Source organism: Podarcis pityusensis (assembly GCF_964106645.2).
Source record: "Podarcis pityusensis genome assembly, chromosome: 9".
NCBI lineage: Eukaryota > Metazoa > Chordata > Lepidosauria > Squamata > Lacertidae > Podarcis > Podarcis pityusensis.
In genome coordinates this window covers 42,636,279-42,654,295 of record NC_138034.1, presented here as the reverse complement: position 1 = coordinate 42,654,295, position 18,017 = coordinate 42,636,279, and the positions used below count along the sequence as shown (strand labels likewise).

General features: G+C 41.8%; 1 protein-coding gene across 2 annotated transcripts in view; it reads right to left on the bottom strand.

Moving 5' to 3' along the window:
* Positions 1–18,017, bottom strand: part of ELF2 (E74 like ETS transcription factor 2) — a 39,953-nt gene that overhangs the window by 2,156 nt on the left and 19,780 nt on the right. Inside the window, exons 1-6 of one of the 2 annotated variants that reach the window (XM_081021976.1) lie at positions 13,978–14,123; positions 5,481–5,594; positions 4,191–4,364; positions 3,715–3,804; positions 1,057–1,249; positions 255–593 (exon numbers count right to left, since the gene is read on the bottom strand). In XM_081021976.1, coding sequence (XP_080878102.1) covers positions 255–593; positions 1,057–1,249; positions 3,715–3,804; positions 4,191–4,364; positions 5,481–5,594; positions 13,978–14,035 — 968 coding nt within the window. In that variant the 5' untranslated portion in view covers positions 14,036–14,123. Of the gene's footprint in view, positions 1–254; positions 594–1,056; positions 1,250–3,714; positions 3,805–4,190; positions 4,365–5,480; positions 5,595–13,977; positions 14,124–18,017 lie in introns of those variants that run through there. The other variant, XM_081021975.1, reaches the window with a different exon arrangement.

Sequence of the window (18,017 nt, the reverse complement as noted above, 5' to 3'; positions counted from 1 at the left end):
GAGATTCACAAGAGAAATACCAAAAAGGTTTGTTTTAAACTGTAGGACTAGACTAGATTAACAGTTCACCTTTAACAGATCCCATTTCAAACTCCTGTGTTTGAATAATCTGTATTATGGATGTTGTACTGAGACCATCTGTCTGTCTATATTCAAACTGAGAATGTTTCCAGAAAGACAGGTACAATGTCAATGACACTGTACTAATTCCTCAAGCTTTGGCCTCACCAACAGGCAAATCATGCAGCACTAACCTGGGAGCGGTTGTTGCTGGAACGGTGGTTGTGGAACAAGATGTCATTTCATGCCCAGGTGAGGAGATATTCACCACTCTGGTAATGGGCTTCTCTGCTCTTGTGCAGTTCAACTGAGAAGCGTTTTTTCCTGCACGAGCAGAGGCTGCTGCTTTCAAAAGGTTTTCTGCAGAAAGTGACACTCGCTCCAATGACTTCTCATCGGTGGCGATTGATAAATCTTCACTGCCACATTCACTTTTGTCATCAATAACCACAATGTTTTTGGGCATTTCCTTGAACTGATATACAAGTCTTTGTCCTTCAACTTTTGCCAGAATTCCTCTTTGATAGTAGTATCTGAAGGGAAGGGAAGTACAATAAAGGTTTATATGACGTTCATATGAAGCACCTTTTAAGTTTATAACCATCAAGAAACCCTTGTTGGGATGACCAGTCTTGTTTTCCCCATCATAAATTAGCTATCTTTTTGTAATCAGCTTTGAGGTGGGGATTGTTAAAAAAACACTATCAAGCGGTATATATATTTTAAAAATAAATAAATACCCCTACGTATGGGATAATAAAAAGCATGCAAGGTAAAAAACAGAACATTGTTTTAATAATTAATGCTGTTGCCACACACACAAAAAAAACTAGAAACAAACTGGCTTAAAAAGCGAAATGCCATTTTATCAAATAAAATTCTCAAAAAAAAAAGCCTGAAGTAAAGTTTCAAATCAGCTATAACACAGTGATTTGTTTAAAACAAAAAACTTCAACATTCTTCATCCCCCCCCACCCCCATTTTCTTTCTTTTTACCTCAGAGCCCTTCCCATTGTTTCGTAGTTCATATCAGGCTTGTTTTTGTGTTTTCCCCATAGTTTGGAGACTGCTTTAGAATCTACAAGCTTAAATATGCCCTTCTCCCGCTGAGTCCACTTGATATATCGAGGACAAGTATTTTTGTCCTGAAGAAGGTCTAGAAGGAATTCCCACAAGTAGGTTGTATTTCCTATGATAAAAATATAAATAACAGGCCATTAATCTCTTTAAAGATCTCTAAAACTGAAGAAGAGCATTATATTCTTACACAACTAGCTATTACATTGGCCTATGGTATGTGAGCACTTGTTTTTGAAACTTGTAGAATGGGTTCAGCCCATATGTAAGGAGGACAGCTGTGGAAGCACAATTAAACTAAATTCCGGTAGAAAAGAAAGTAAAGAGTGGGGTTGGTTGCCAAAAATGTCCACATGATGCTAAATCAAGTTCTTTGCAGACACTAATGCCTCTTCCCTCCTGTCTGTGGTTTTTAGTACTGGAACTTCCGAGCTTCCGGGCATTTATTTTTTCAAAGGGTCTCAAACAAACTCTGTTCCTCCCCCAATAGCCAATCCTAACGATCTTATCAGGAGCTTTTGGTGATAATGAAGCAGGATTACTGGCAATGGTGTGTTCGTCAAGAACAAACTAATCTGGCTCAGCTCTGAAATATTTCTTAAAGGATTTTTATTAGAAAGCCTGAAGAATATAGTTTATCACCAGTATATCTTTTTTCTGAAATCAATATATAATTCACTCTTCTTCTAATTTTTGTTAAACTTCCAGCTCTAACCTTGTTTTACATCTTCCAACTTTAACCAAGACTTCTAAGCAGCAGGACGTTGTCAAGGAAAGATAAATATTAAGATAACCAATTACCACCTTGAAGTTCTAGACATTCTACATACTAGAAAAAAATATTTCAAACAACTATACACTTGAATTTTACATAAATTTCTCTTTTAAGTCCCTAAAATATCAGAATTCAGAGTTCCTGTGTAGCGGCCGATTATTTTGTGGAAGAGTATCCCTGTTGAGATACAACCAGTGCTCACGCTTTGTACTTTCCAGAAACAATTTTTGTTCAGACAAGTTTTTCTAGCTAGAAGCAAGTTTCTGCCTTGCATATTAAGTCTGTATTGTTTTTAAATCTAGTTAGTTAGTTGTTTGTGTTTATGGCATAGTTGTAAATCACTTTGAGATGCATGTGAATAAGAACATCATCTTTTTACTGGAAGTTCAGTAGGGGGCAATCTACCACTAGAGTCCGTCTCTGAATACACAAGAGTTCTGCTTCCATGAGCTGAACATATTGTGCAAGGTCACCTCAAATAAACTGAGGGCATGCATACATATTATATACTTTTACACACACTACTAGGGAGATGGTAGCAAAATGTGATTTCAGAACCACTTAGGTTCAACTAACAAAGAAAAGTTGTTTGTGAATTTCTGAATGTTCATTCTGGTCCACACTCACTCTTACTCCCTCATACCGCTCCAGCACTAAGAGGATATTCAAAACACGACAAAATTAACTTCATCTGGGCATTGAGAATCACCAAGTAGCAACTCAAGCAACCTTACAGAGGAAAATAATCAGGCATTAGCTAAAGGGAGCAATGACAAGTCATCACGTGAGATTAACACACCATCACAGATCAACATTAATATCACATTATAAATGTTATTCCATCCCTAAAAAGTTTTTTAAAAACAACCACCACCACCTTTGGCCAGTGGCAAGAAAGCTGTAGCCACCCATATGTCGCTGAACAACTCTTGGGCTTGGGTTGCTATTATTGATACTAAATTTTTGTATCTTTATTTTAGCTCTTATGATTTATGTGGAAATTGTTTGATATGGTTGTGTACTTTTCAATGTTTTACTTATTGTTTGACCTAATGGTCAGGGGTCCCTTTACCTTTACCTACTTATTGTTTATGACTGATTTGTTATGTTTGCAATTATGTAATTTTTAAATGCCTCGAGCGTGGCTTTAACTTTGGGAAGGCAGCAAACAAATAAAATGACTGATTGAGATAACTCTCATCAGTCCCAGCCAGCGTGGTCAATGCTCAAAGATGATGGGGTGACTGGACCACAAGTCCTCCCACTTGCTCAGCGTCAGGCTTCTGGAATATCACTCTCGTTTTTAGCAGCACAAAAAAGAAGCAAGCCACAACAGAACGGTATCTTATAAGAATAGCAGTCCTGTGCCTTGCAAATATCTGAAGAAACTCTCCCAAACTTAAGACAGGACTACCTCAGTCGTCTGCTGAGAAGTTTTAAGCCACATATTTTCCCTAGGCACAGCTATTCAACCCACTACGACTGAACAGGAACACAAATACTCTGCATGTCTCTAGCTGCAGTGGCAAATCTGAAGTGAGCAGCACACCTTCCAGCATGTTTGAATGAGTGTATGTTCAATTCCTACTTATAGAAGGTACCTGGTGCACCAGAAATCTAGCAGCAAATAAACAGTTTCAAGAGCTTGCATGAGACACATCAACACGTTTACATTCAAAAGAAAGGTTGCAACCATTCTTAATAGAGCATTAAGGTATTGTTGCTACGTAATCAAAACACTGAAAATATTAATACACAAATAAAATAAACAATATATTTATTTATTTTTAAAATTAAATTACCTTTGCCTTCTCTTGGCTTCTTCTTTATACTCAGGTCTGGAGACGCACTGGAAATGGCTGGTGGCACTTGGGTTTTTGGCTTACGGCCAGCTGCAAAAACAGTTGGAAAGACTGAAATATGCACAGAGAAATGTTTCCCAGCTTGAGTCCTCTCACAGCTTAGGTTTTCATTCAAATCTAAATAATGGGCCATTATCTGGCGCTACACTGAGATGCTGGCAACATGTCTCACAAATCATAATTTTATCTGATGTTGAGTTAAGCAGAATCTCCGTCACACTTACATGTTCTAAAAGAATTAAAACAATTAAACTAACATGATAATCATTCCCCTTGTGTAAATGAATTATATGACAATGATCCATCCATTAACATAAATGTTATTTCTATGGCATAAACCCCTTCCACAAAATTTCTAAGACTTTTATAGATCTGTTGCGAGGCTGGATGAGATCAATTACGTACTACATATGTACCTTTCTTTTTCTTCATTGGCTCATGGATCTCTGGAGATGTTGGAATAGGAGATGTATCCATTGGTTCAGACTCCTCAGTTGATACCTCCACTACTGTTTCTGTAATGACATCTGGCCTCATAGCAGCATGAATGAACTCTGGAGTTGACACACAAGGTGGGACAAAAACTTCCACTAAAGAAAGCAAATAAATAAATAAATAAATAAGATTAGGCTTTGGCTTAAATCCAACAAAGAAACTGCCGTATCATTTGAAGAACAAAAACAAACTAGTTTCCCACATGTATCACAATACAGAATAAGATATAATACAGTAAGTAACAGAACTGGAGGAGTTTTTTCTTTGCTTTTTAGGCATTACTAAACACTTGCTTCCCATAAATGTTCGTTTATATGAAATGTTCATATAAATTCAACTTTCGAAATGACCGAACCCTGTACTTTTCTGCATTGTTTCCATTATACTTTGCATATGATTTGTAAATTGAGAAAAAGCAAGTAGTTGGTTTTCTTTTCAGAATGAAACCCAGTTCACGATTACATGGGTTAGGTCTCAGTCTCAAATAACCATTGTAAAGTACAATTCTTTAATAAGTCATTTCCCATCTTTTTTGAGCTTTGTCATGTGAATTTGAAATTATAGATCCGCAAAAAATGTTGCAGTATGACATGCCAGAGGACAATTATATTTCCAATGTCCAAATTCAATTTAAACCTGCCTGTTCAAAATCTCTTCAGTAAATGAAAGAAACCCAAAACACCTGAAAACATGCTATTCCACCACCACCATCAACCTCAACAGGTTTTATGGACCGATTGATTAGCTTGGGGGGACAATTTTAATGCCCTGTCATTCTATGCAACCAAATTAAATTTACAAATAATCATCATAATAAAACCGTGAGTACTAGTTAGCCGTACAGTACAAATCACTAAGATAGTTTGGAAGTGACCTACATGCCTTTCCTTCCCAGGTCACTTAGTATTGGAAAGTACTGTACCTGGATCAGGCTCAGAGTGGTGGCTGCTTCAAACAGATTAAAGTAATTATTTATATAGAGAAGCACTTTTGTGTAGGGATTGCACAACACTGCTGCCAACACATGCAATATGTAACTTGTAGACTAGTCCTTAAGAGTATTAAAAGCTTATGAATATATCCTTCAGGGGAGCAGACAGCTCTTGGCCCTGAAAGAAGCACACTCGCAAGTTAAACCTCAGGTGCAGTTAATGCAAATTAAGCCACCGTTTCAAAGAGGGCAAAAGATTGATTTGTTATTATTGACATACCTGGAGTTCTAGCATCTCTTAAGCAGGTTGGAGATTCCATATGAAGCAAGGCCTCTGCTGCTTCAATTGTCTTATCCGAACAGTGCACATTGCTGCCATGTACAGATGCTTCCACTGTGCAAAAAACAACAACAATCCATCACACAAGTAGATTTGGTTCATTGTTTTTTTCTATTCTGGCCTTAAGATTTGTTGAAACCTTACAGTCCTATCAATAGGAGCTTGGACACGAGTTACAATTGTGCCTTTCAATCTGGCTAGTAAACCATCTGCATTAAGACTTTGCATTCTTACCAATTCACTTGTGTGTTCCATTTAGTTAAGGTATTGATAGTCAAAATATTAACAAGAAATCAGTGCTTTGTGAAAGTTAGCCCATAATGGTGAGGAAAGATAAGAATCTGTCCCACTGCATGAAAAAGGTTCTCCACCCCTGAGTCTTCAATCAGCTGGCATCACTACTACTTACAGCTTCATCTAACATCAACTCCAGAGAAAGCTTGTTTTCTTTTCTGTGCAGCCAATTATTAACCCCCTATAAGCCACTTATACAGGGTCACTAACATTTGAGGACCCTGGGCCCATTTGAAAATCTGAAAAATTATCATGGCACACAACTTCAAAATGGTTCATAGTGTGATTGCCACCAACTTGGGTGGCTTTAAAAGAGGATTAGACAATGTCATGGAGGATGGGGCTATCAATGGCTACGAGACATGCTGATAGTTGTGTTCCACCTCCACATCTGAGGAAATACTAGTTGCTAGGAATCACATGTGAACAGAGCTCAGGTCCTGTTTCTGCGCTTCCCATGCAAAACTGGCTGGCTGTGAGAACAGAGTGCTGGGCTAGATGGGCCTTTGGCCTGATCCAGCACAGCTTTTCTTATGTTCACCTCCTTCCCTTCCTCTGGATGCCTCTTGGCCCTTGTGTGGCTCAGAGGCATTCTAGGGCAAGGAAGGAAGAGGCTTGAGTCGCTGGAGGTCTGGGCTAGTCCAAAGGAGACTGTGGGCTCTCCTTCCTTGGATGCTTTTAAGCAAAGGTTTGATGGCCATCTGTCATGGATGCTTTAGCTGAGATTCCAGAATTGCAGGGATTTGGACTAGATGACCCTTGGGGTCCCTTCCAACTCTGCAATTCTATGATTCTATGCTTCTAAGTGCAAAAGAAGCGGGAGGTGAGAACACCGCTACATTGCTATTTTGCATACTAGTTCTACTTCCCAGCAATGTCTGGTCAAGTATTAGTAGTAGTATTATTATTATTATTATTATTATTATTATTTGTTGTTGTTGTTGTTGTTGTTGTTGTTGTTGTTGTTGTTGCTGCTGCTGCTGCTAAATCTGTATCCCACCTTCCCACTAGCTGGTCCTCCAGGATTATGCTTCATACATGATATGTTTCTTATTTTTTTTCCATAAAGGGCAAGAAAAGAATGGTTGTTGACATGAGTTTGGTATTTCTCATTCAAATTAATATTGCAACCTTATAAATTCCGCAATAAAAGAAGCCTTAAAGTGATTGCATAGATGTATGTAATAGGATCTTGCCCAGAAAACACAACAGGGGGAAATGCTAGATTTTTAAGTAGTGATTGTGATTTTATAAAAAGGCATTTTCTCTTTTCCCCATGAAGATTTTATAAACCAGCAATACGTAGCCACCTGTTGAGTATCATCCACACATATTAAGGTATACACACTCTCTCTCTCTCCAGTTGCTTTTTCCATTTATGGAAATCTACTCAAAGCTAAACCATTCCAGCTCCGCTGCCAGCATCTAATCTATCTTTAGAATAACTACAGTCACCTATCTGCAGTGCCAGTAAGCTAACGAGGATTCAAACCACGGTTTCTTCACTGGAAGTTCCTGAAAGCTATCCAGTTACTTCAATATTCAAAATTAAATTAGGGAAGAGGAAGAACATTTTTAAAAAATGCTTCAGTCACCAAGACCCAATTCACACATATGGGTGGCTGCTTGACATTGCAAAAATAGCAACAACCTTTTTTTCAAAAGAGCTCACCACATGACCCAGCCGCCACTAATAAGGAAAACTGGCTGTGTGAATCAGGCCGTAGCACTACCGACAGGAAAGGCTTGGAAAAACACATAACAATAATAAAGGGGGTGGGGGGGAGACCAGGAATACATGTCTAAGTCATCAGATAAATGCCACAGCCTGACTGTGGGACCTGAAAACGTAACTCCAGCACACCTATTAAGCTTGCTGGTAACAAGGGACATGGCGCTGCTTGAGTCCCCATCTTTAAAACCGGGCGCTTGCAAAGGTTATAAAGTATTTTTGTAAGTACCACAGTAATTATTAATCAATTACCCTGTGCATCCAGAGCTAATTAGCAAGAAATGGGAAAGCAAAAGATCTCTCAAGTACAGTGCCCTTAGTCCCAGACAAAGACATCCATTAGCCTGTACACTGCAATGCTTCATAAAACCTACCATTTCTACTGTAGGGTTTGGGAATGAGATAGGGCTTTAGGCACATGCTATGGGTTACTTCTCAGATACTGCACTAAGAAAGAGGTTCACCTTCAGATTGCTTTTAGTCTTTCTCTAAGCAGCAGCTATTACTAAATGTAAGACAGCGTACAAAGGAATAAACTGCAATTAACTGTAAAATATGTGGAAATCAACCAACCTTGAAGTTAATTGCCATCAAATTTAGCACATGCACAATTCCATTCCCTCCCGCTCCTTTCTAAAGCGTCTTCAAGAAGAGAGAACAGGAAGACTTAACATTATAAAACATTCAAAACTAAACTATAGTACAAATTCTCCAATATACACATCCTCAAACTATACTGACCCAGGCAGTTTGAAGCACTGGCAAACAATTTGTGTAAAAATTGAAAATCAGGTGTAGTACACCCAACCACAATAAAAACAGACAAACTGCACCAACAAAGCCAAATTCTGCACACAATCTGGAAACTTGCAGAAATTTATCTGCAGACTCTAACAGAGTGAGAAGAGTGACAGCATAGACTGGAAGTCGTGGAAAGGGAACATAACACCTTTGTGCTCTTTCTCTTAACACGGGAGAGCTACTCAAAAGCCTATTTCTGGGGTCTAATACTTAAGCAGAATTTCATGGGTATGAGCAAGACAAAAAGCACTGGCAAGTGTGGGGAGGGGCTTAATTCACTGATGAGCATATCTTCTCCTGACAGCCACCGGCAGCAGCAAATTCCCCCACTCACCCATCGCATCCTCAACAAAAAAAAAAGTGCTGCATCTCTTGGCGTGTTTTAGAAAAGAAAAATAGTGCCCACTCCATCAGAGCTCTGGGAAGCAGCAAGTTTCGCCCCACTCCCCAAATTGTCCAAAATAACCTACCCATTTTGTTCACTAGGTAGCATTAGGCAAGAACACAAAACCTGAACAGTGAACTTCCTTGTTTACAGCTCAGGCTCTCAGCTCAGCTCAGACTACTATCTGACCCTCACTCTTATAGGTTACACCTTAAAGCAAGGGAGGAGAACCTGTGGCCCTCCATATATTGTTACCAACTCCCAGAATGAATATTGTAGTCCAGCAACAATTGGAGAACCAAAAGTGCTCCACCTTCCTATTAAAAGTTCCCCAGCAATGAGGTAATTATGAACTACTGTACTTGTGAAAAGCTAGCGAATACCTCACCTGGCAAGAACATGTTTTATAGAATTAGTAACAGAGTATCACAACTGAAGCAGACATAGAAGAGCTATAAGAATATAGACTTGTTTTCTGAAAACAAAGCCTAAGCCCTAGGCTGACCCTTCCTGTAGAGAACTTGTTGTTCAAATAATGTTTTTATTTTTTATTTTTTAAAAGGTGGCATTATTCAGAAGGCATCTCCAAGGTCCAATAAACATTTTTAAAAAAAATTAAGTTGACAACTTGCTCTTAGCTTCAACTCAAGTTAAATATCTTTAAGAATTTATTTTTCCAAATCAGTGCAATGTTTCAAATCTCCAATACTTGTTATTTTAGTTTATTTTAGTTGATTTAGTTGAATGAAGCTATGGGACTTCATTCAAACATGGAATAAATCACAACTGTTAAGAACAACCTGGTGAGCCGCCATCACCCAGCTTCTCAGTGGTGTCCCTCCTCCTCCAACTGTCACTGGAAGAGATTCTGAAGGACCATTTTGCCCAGAGGGGAGTAAAGAAGCAGCAGTTACAGCTTATTCTAATCTAAACAAACAGACGTCATTTCCATTTTATTGTAACTTTTGTTTAAAAATTGATGCTTCTTGGTGTAATGCTCTTATGTAAACTGCTTTGAAAGATGTACCTGAAAAGTGGTATGTAACTACCATAAATAAATAAAAATCCTACCAAATGCAGCTTTTTATGCAATTAAATCACTTGATAGGCTGTGGTCTACTGCTCATCCACCCACCACACCCTGCCTTTGGATCACTCCTGGTACAGTCATCAATCATTCTTGCTGCCAGCCAGTAGTATTATACCATACTCTCCAATGATAATGTACAAAACACACATCTGCACAGCATCACTGTGATATAATCAAACTGATGTCCATAAATATTCCAAGTGTTCCACCGGTGCCACATATGTCCAGATATGGTGGTAATATTTTTTTTCATATTTATCTAGAAATGTGGAAAGCTGGACAAAAACATGAAATAACAGTGGAACATTTGAAGAGGAAGAGCAAGGAGGGAGATGCACAGATATTGTTTGCCCAGCTGGACCTGCAGGTGTTATTTCTGACGTAATACAAGTATTCCATAGAAAAGCATAGACCTGTAGTTCCTGTCTTATGACAGCTTTTCCACGTATAGCAAAAATACTCAGATTTTTTAAAATATACAGCTTTATCTTAAAATTGAGTATGAGTTTATTCTATTAAACCTTTCAGTATTCATAGCATTTTTACTCTTGATTTTGATATCTCAGAGTGCGTGCAGTAGTATCACTTTGTTACACTGGCATTCATATCTTCTTGTCATGCCAAAGCAACTTTACTTAGTAGAAACTCAGTATCATGGATGGAATTCAACTAAGTTTTACTCATGAAGCTCATTAATTTCTATGAGTATCACCCAAGGACATATTTGTTGAAACATTCCCCAGGGTTACATGCAATAGGAAATACATCTTCTAAATCCACAGCAATTACATAAATGGCTAGGAAACCAGGCCTCTACCGGGCTTTCCATTAGACCTGCAAGGGCATTTCAGCAAAGCCACACCTGCTGTACAGAAGGCACCAGTTACTAGCACAGGCAGTGCAACAATTATGTCTACAAATGTTCAACCAGTTCCTTCTCCCAACCCTAACTTGTCAGGTTGGTAAATATAAAGAGCAACTACTCCTTCATGACAATTAGCCCCATGCTTCAGCTCCATGGATATTGCATTAGGAACTGGGAGACTTGTTCAAATCCTGCTCCCCAGTAGATGGCACCATTCCCTATTCTGAGCTTTAACATCTGTCCAAAGACAATGTTTCTGTACAATTCACAATTTATCTGCATAGGCTCTTGTTACAGTAGTAACTATTTTGCAGTAGGAGGGACTGGAGGCAGGAAGTGACATGGTGGTAACTGAAAACAGAAACGGGCATGTGCAGAATGAAGAATCTCTGCTCTATGGGGTGGCTCGTGGTCAAGGGTGCTGCATTAGGAAGTAGGTAACACTAGTTCGATTTCTGCTCCTGGGTGAAGCTATAGTCCAAGTCCCTCACTTGAGCTCCAAACCTGTGAATATGTACTCCCAAGTTATAGGTAACCAGCAGACACACCAGATCAAACTGATCGATTCAGTAAGCAGTGGAGTTAGAGCCCACATCGGAAAAAAGACACAGCACAAATTCTATACAAATCATTCAACAGCCATAAATTTGCTAGGTGGCACAAGAGCATTTGAGTGCAGGCTTGTCCAATTCATGGCTTTTCCAGGAGCTTGGATTCTGCTATTAAACTACTGCCAGTGTGGTTCTCAGCACAAATTTAGTGTGTTCTTGGGTATTTGGGGATAGGCAGCACATAGGTCAGTAATATCTAGTCCATATTACATCATACACCAGGTGCATTTTAAGCTGTGAACGAACTTTAGTGAGATAAAATCTCTTCACTAATATTTATGGCCAGAATTTCAACTTCCTAAGAGACACACATGTTTATAAAGCAGGTAGAACACAATATCGTCAACTAACTGCTTTAGAAAGCCATATTAATAAGTTCTAGAGCCCTGAAGCCACTATTTGGCTGATTATTTCAAATATAGAAAATAAAACCCTACCCCACTCCTGGGTCTTTGTTCCCTAGCTTGCTTCCCAACCCCCATCCATAGGCAAGTATCCCTGTACCATTCTATGCAAAGATTCCACCCCCAGGCTACCTTTCTTCATTCTCATTCCCTCTATTCCCTGCGTCCTCCTCCTCCTCTCTCTTTCCACCTCCCTCCCTCCCTCTCTCTCTTTCCTTCGAAGAGATTGCAGCTCTTTCATTATAACAGCACACAACTCCTTTATATCTAGATCTAGCGTAAGATTTCTCCAGTCCAAGTAACCAGTCATTTCCATTGTGGAAGCTACATCATTCTGTACACTGAATTTTCCCCGTTAGTGTTCAAAATATTTATAAATGTTCTGTAACATCATAGTAGAAGTAGCTTATCTGCGACAAAAAGCAAAGTGAAACAGCAGGCAAGTAACTATATATTTCTCTGTAGTAGCAACTGGGTATGCAGAATGAGGATACACTTGGAAACCAAGCCAGGGGGAGGGCATTGAAAAGACCACATCTACCTTTGATTAAAAAAACACCATTTACGTGTACAGTATCCTCATGCTACAAAGGAACCACAGTAGCAAACAGCAGTGCACAGACATAAACCCCCAGCCAGCCAGAACAGAAAACTACTTCTACTGAACACCAATGTTGTTGGTGTCCTCAACACTAGCATGCACATGAAATAGGAGACGAACATATCCACACTGCCTCACAGGAAGAGTCTCCTGACTAAATAAGATACACAAAAAGTAGCTGAAGAAGGCAAAGAAAAAACAATGGCCTGTACATCCTTGAAATTCACCTACACTTCACCCTTTTTAATCTCATTCCAATGAAATGGATCCATAAAACAATACAGCTAAAAAAGTATTAATAACCACAGCTTTGAGGTTATTTGGAGGACCATAGTGTTCGAATAATAATTTTTTATGTTGGGATAACAAAACCTTTACACCCAACACTTGTCCTTCGCACAACAGTATGAAATTTTGTGGTGTTATTGCTAGAAACTCAATTAAAACTTGTGCGAAAAGCAGTGGTTAGTGGAAATGCAGTCACAAAAGCTACTTGGGGTAGTGCTGAAGCTCTCTCTGTATCATCAACGACGGGTAATAAATTAAGAGGCAAGAACGTTCTGGTCCTAAATGTGCAAAAAATCCCCGTTACCTGTTATCAGATCCAGGAAGATCAGCGCTTCCTGCGCAGGACATTTATGAACGCTGTAAACCCCACTGCGACTCTCCTCTGCTCCTCCCCCCCCCCCTCCGCGCTCACACCAGCCCCGCCCTCGCTTCCGTATTTACAATCCTTCCTCTTCCCTCCAATTCCGTGCTCGCATTGTCAGAGCCAGAAAGCGCTGCCACTCAACCTCTCCCTCGCTGCTACTGGCTTGAAGGAGCCTAGCCCCGCCCATTAAAGACGGTAGCATTCTGATTTCGAACATTCTTGACAGTTGATTGGCCGGCCAGGCCCGTCACTCCCTCCCCCCCACCCCGCGCACAGGGGCTCCTGAGGGAGCTCGGCGCTTCCGCTATGGTGGTTGAAGGGGGGGGGGAGAAAATGAGCTAAATATCCTCGCTGGAGGCGGCACATGCCGTTCGCCCCTGGAACAGCAGCAGCAGTACCGATGCCCCCGTCTCCCCCCGGCCCCGGCTGCTCCCACACCCTTCCCAGCGCAAAGCAAAGTTTAGAGGGCAAGAAGCGCCTCCCCAAAAAATGAGGACCTTGAGCCCGTCGTGGCTCCTGCACCCGCCAGAGGCACCTCGGCGCAAGGAAACAATTGCTGGGGACCGGGAAGGAAAGGCGCTGCAAGGGGAGCCGCCTCTCCCTGCTCGGGAAGCGCGGCGTGGCTTGCTGCTTGGCAGGAGGACAAGCGCAACAATCGCCACACGCTCTTCCTGGTCCCGGGCTGCAAAAAGAAGCGCGGCGGCAGCGCCGCAACAGCAGCGGCCAAAGCACGCCGCCCGCAACCGCTGCCCGCTCGCCCCGGGCGCAGCGCGGTCAGGTTGCTAACGCGCCCAGCACGCCAAGGTGATCACTTCCTGGATTCGCCCTCCTCCTCCATTACTCCGGCGCCAGTGCCGCCCCCGGGAAGAGCGAGCGAGCGGCGTGCGCGCCTCCCTCCGCATCACCCGCCCTTCGCTTCTCTCTCCCCCCCCACCCCCAGCGCCTCCCTTCTCTTCTACCAAGCACCCCGCTCCCGCCCCGCCATTTCGCGGCGCCGCTTACCGGCGCGGATGAGCAGGTCGAGCTGGTTCGTGGGCCCCTCATGCAGGGAAGTCGCCATGTTTATGCCGCTGGAGCGAGCGGCGGCGGCGGCGGCTTCGCATTGACCCGCAGGGGCTCCCTGGCGCTCGGCCGCGCGCGCGCGCGGGCCCCCGCGGCTGGCCGGCGCGCGCCTGCGTGCGCGCTCCCGCCCGCCCCGAACGCGTTAAGAGCCGAGCCAACCCGACGGGCGCCTCGGCCGGATCTATCTCCGCGCGCTCGTTCCCGCGCCCGGCCAGCCAACCACGCAAAAGGTTCCGCTCGGCTTCCTTCCTTCCCTCCCCCCGCGCGTGTAGCGGCAACAACGGCGGCGGCGAAGCAGCAGCAGCAGCGCTTCCTCCTCTAGCGGGGCGCACACGATCCTTCCGCCGCCAGCCTCGCAGACAGGAAGTGGCGGGCGGGCGCTCGCTCGCTCTCCCTCTCGCCCTCCTCCCTCTTCTGCTCTCCCATTCTACAGCAGGGACAGGAGGCGGTCGCCGCAGTCACGACGAGATGCCGTTCTTCTTGGGTCGGAGGGATCCTACTTCAGTCGGTCCAGCTGGAGGAAGGCAAAATCTCTCGCCTCTTCCGTTATCTTCCATGCAACTAGGTGTCAGGGATGCCAACAGAAAGGAGGTGCCCGTGGCTCAAGGCAATCGACGCCGCCTCCAGAGCCGCTTTTCGTTCTGCCACTTCTTCGCCAGCCTCCCGCGCGTCCCCCTCCGGGCTGAACGACGCCTCTCTCTCTTTCTCCAAGGTACCGCTTGAGGAATGGAGATAGCGCCCCGTGTTCTCTCCGGTGAGATGAGCAGCCTTGCATTGGTTCCTGCGGAGTCCCGAAAAGGCCGCCTTAAAAGGACTTCTGAAATTAGAGGGCAAAGGCACCCGAAGTCTTTTTGGACAACCCGACCGGATTTGCTTGAAATGCATTCGGTCCTGTCAACGGAGCAACTGCTGCCCTGATCTCAACCACATTGTGTAGTTTTCCTTAAGGTCAAAGTTTATTCATAAGCAGAGCTGCCAAAGAGGAGGAATATCATTTCCGCACCCCCTTCCATTTCAGAGGCCTTGCATAAGTTGTCAAACTGCCCTTGATGAATCCCACCTTGTCCGTTAGGATGCAAGTAATTGTCTTGCAAATGGCAAACTTCTCTGTGATCCAGTTTCAAGCAGCAATATGCAGGCAGAAATGGAAGTGATTGGTTATCCCACAATTTCTTTTCTTTAAACTATGTTCTTATAAGCATGTATTGTACTATAAACAATGTGCCATAAGCACATCACAACCAAATTAGAGGGCAAACTATTATAACTAATAGACATTCAATAAACAAAACCACTTCTCAAAATTCGGCAACAAGTAGAACTCAAGAGCAGATGATAGCTGCGATCCAAATCACATTTATCTGAAAGATACTGAAATCAGTATGACATTTCAGAGAAAACATAGGCTATGAGGTTATATACACACTGCTGCTATCAGTACTGCTGTCTGCTTCTATTTATTAGGATTAAATCAGGGGTGTAAAGGTAAAGGTACCCCCTGACTGTTAGGTCCAGTCACGGACTCTGGGGTTGCACACTCATCTCGCTCTATAGGCTGAGGGAGCCGTTGTTTGTCTGCAGACAGGATGCAATACCCACAGATCTATACCAACAAAAACTGGGAAGATGCTATATTCCCTTATGGTCCCATCCCATTTGGTTCTACACTTTTAAGTGTTCAGTAACATGCAGAAGGACTGTTGCAGTTGAACAGCACAAATTTGGTGCTAATGTGGCTTGGTAGAGCTGAGGCCAGAATTGGAGACATGAACTCCAGCTTACTGAAAATTTTTCAGTCATCAAGATAGCGAGTCCAGTGTCTTTATTTCTTTATTGTTTGCAGCCCTGGACCCATCTGAGAGAAAGGGCAGGATATAGATTTAATAAATAATAAACTAATTCAGTTGCATTAGCACACCCAGGTGTGCTATTCACACATAAAGCTAAGCCAAACTATGGCTTAGTGAGAACATGTGCTCTTCCAGGGAGGAAGGGGCAGTTACTTTGTCCTCCCTGGTCCTTGTAACTTAGCACAGCATGACAACTAACCTAGGTTTGGGTTAGTGTGTTGTCAAATCCTGTCACGGCTGAAATGGCCGCTGTTTCTTTAATGCGAATAAAGCTGGGTCAGCATGACTCAGCGGCCTGCAGCAGGTTGTATATATAAGTGAGAAATGTTAGTTTGTGCTGAGGCTGGTGTTTGGGTTGGTTGGTTGGTTGGTTGGTTGGTTAGTGCTGGTGTGTATAGTTATTCAGTCGTGTTTTGCACAAAGTCTTTTAAGAATAAAACTCTGCAAGGATATTCTCGTGGACTCTTTTATGCCAACAAGGGTCCGAGGACCAGGCTGAGGAGACAAAGGGAGGTCAGAACCCTTTCCTCCTTTTTGCTTTTTACAAACACTGAGAAACCCAGGTTTTGTGACTGAAGAAACCTTGGCTACAGCTCCTGATGAAGGAGACAGGTTAACCACTAGTCTGACTTTGAAAAACACTTTAAGCCAAACCTTGGTTTACCATGGTACAGAAACAAGAGGCAGGGAGAACTGATGCAGCAGTGAGCTCTCTGAGAGCCCCCAAGGATCAAGGGTACAAACATATTTTTGTAATGCTATTTTAAAAATCTTGACTGTGAAGAAACAAAATTAGCATGAAGAGCAAGATTTCCAGATTAAAGGGTTTAAATCACATATTTCACCAGCAGTCCAAAAATTAACCTGAAAGATTCTTTAGAGTAGGATCCTGATAGATAAACATAATACAGTAAACTATCCACTACTTGATGTTGCAGATGGCAACCAGTTATTTACATCAGCCATAAAATCATTGTTATTTTTAAACAGAAAGTTTAAAGAGGAAGATATTTGAAAGAGGAAGATATTTGAAATTTGTGTTTATGTAAGTGGCAAACAAATGAAAGTCTGAAGTAGTTATAAGATTAGCTTTCCATAACAGTGGTATAAGTAGTAATCTGAAAAAGAAAGAAGTTTCTTTTAGAATATACAAGTTAACACTTTTTACTAAAAGGGATTAAGGGCTTTTCTAGAGCGATACCACCCCTGATTTAAAAATGCATTATTCATTTATGTATAATATTACCAAAAAGCTATACATACCAACACTGTTCTGGATCAATTTTATTCCCCCATCATGAGGTAACTAAAGAAGGTGCTCTTGCTTTAGATTTCCATTATTCATGCAGGTCTTCTACCTCCCTGTGGCAATAATATTCATTTATAAAGGTAAAAGTTTGTTTATGCCACAGGGAGGATTTCTGATGCAATGTGAAAAACACAGGAGAAGAATGGCATCCCAAAAATAAGTCACCACTCCCATCTCATTGCTCTGAAAATATCAAATTGACACCAATTCTGGCACAATTAATGAGAAAGCAGAGAGTTGCATTCCATATGAACGCCTCCCCAAATAGGAAGCCAAACGCTAGAATATCCTTACTTAAGACATTTTCCAAGAAGCTGCAAACTACATTTACTTCACTTTAGGAAGAAAGTTTCCCCATTTGGATAACAGCAAAAACTGCCATCCCACTACCACTTTCTTCCAGTAGAAGCATTTTATGAGCTGAGTTCAGCTCACATGATCACTGGATCACAGCCACTGAATTCTTTAAGAGAAATATGTACATCCTCCTATTAGTGATGACTACAAAGGAATTTAAAATAACAGTTTGCCCTCAGCACAAAATACTAATAGAATTGGAATTTATATTTATTATGCAACAACTGAAGCATCAAGTGTGCTCATTTACACTCAAACCAACAAATGTTCAAATAATAATTTCCATGTTCAAATTAAATTAACCAAATAACAGAAGTTAAAAACATGCTTGACTACTTGTCCTGAACTTGCGACTTTCTTTGCTAGGACTTATAAATAAAAGAGGGAGTCAGAGGAGAGGACAGGAACAATTATATCAATGGCAAAAAAGTAAAGGGCCTAAGTTTTGTATGTCAGAAAAATAT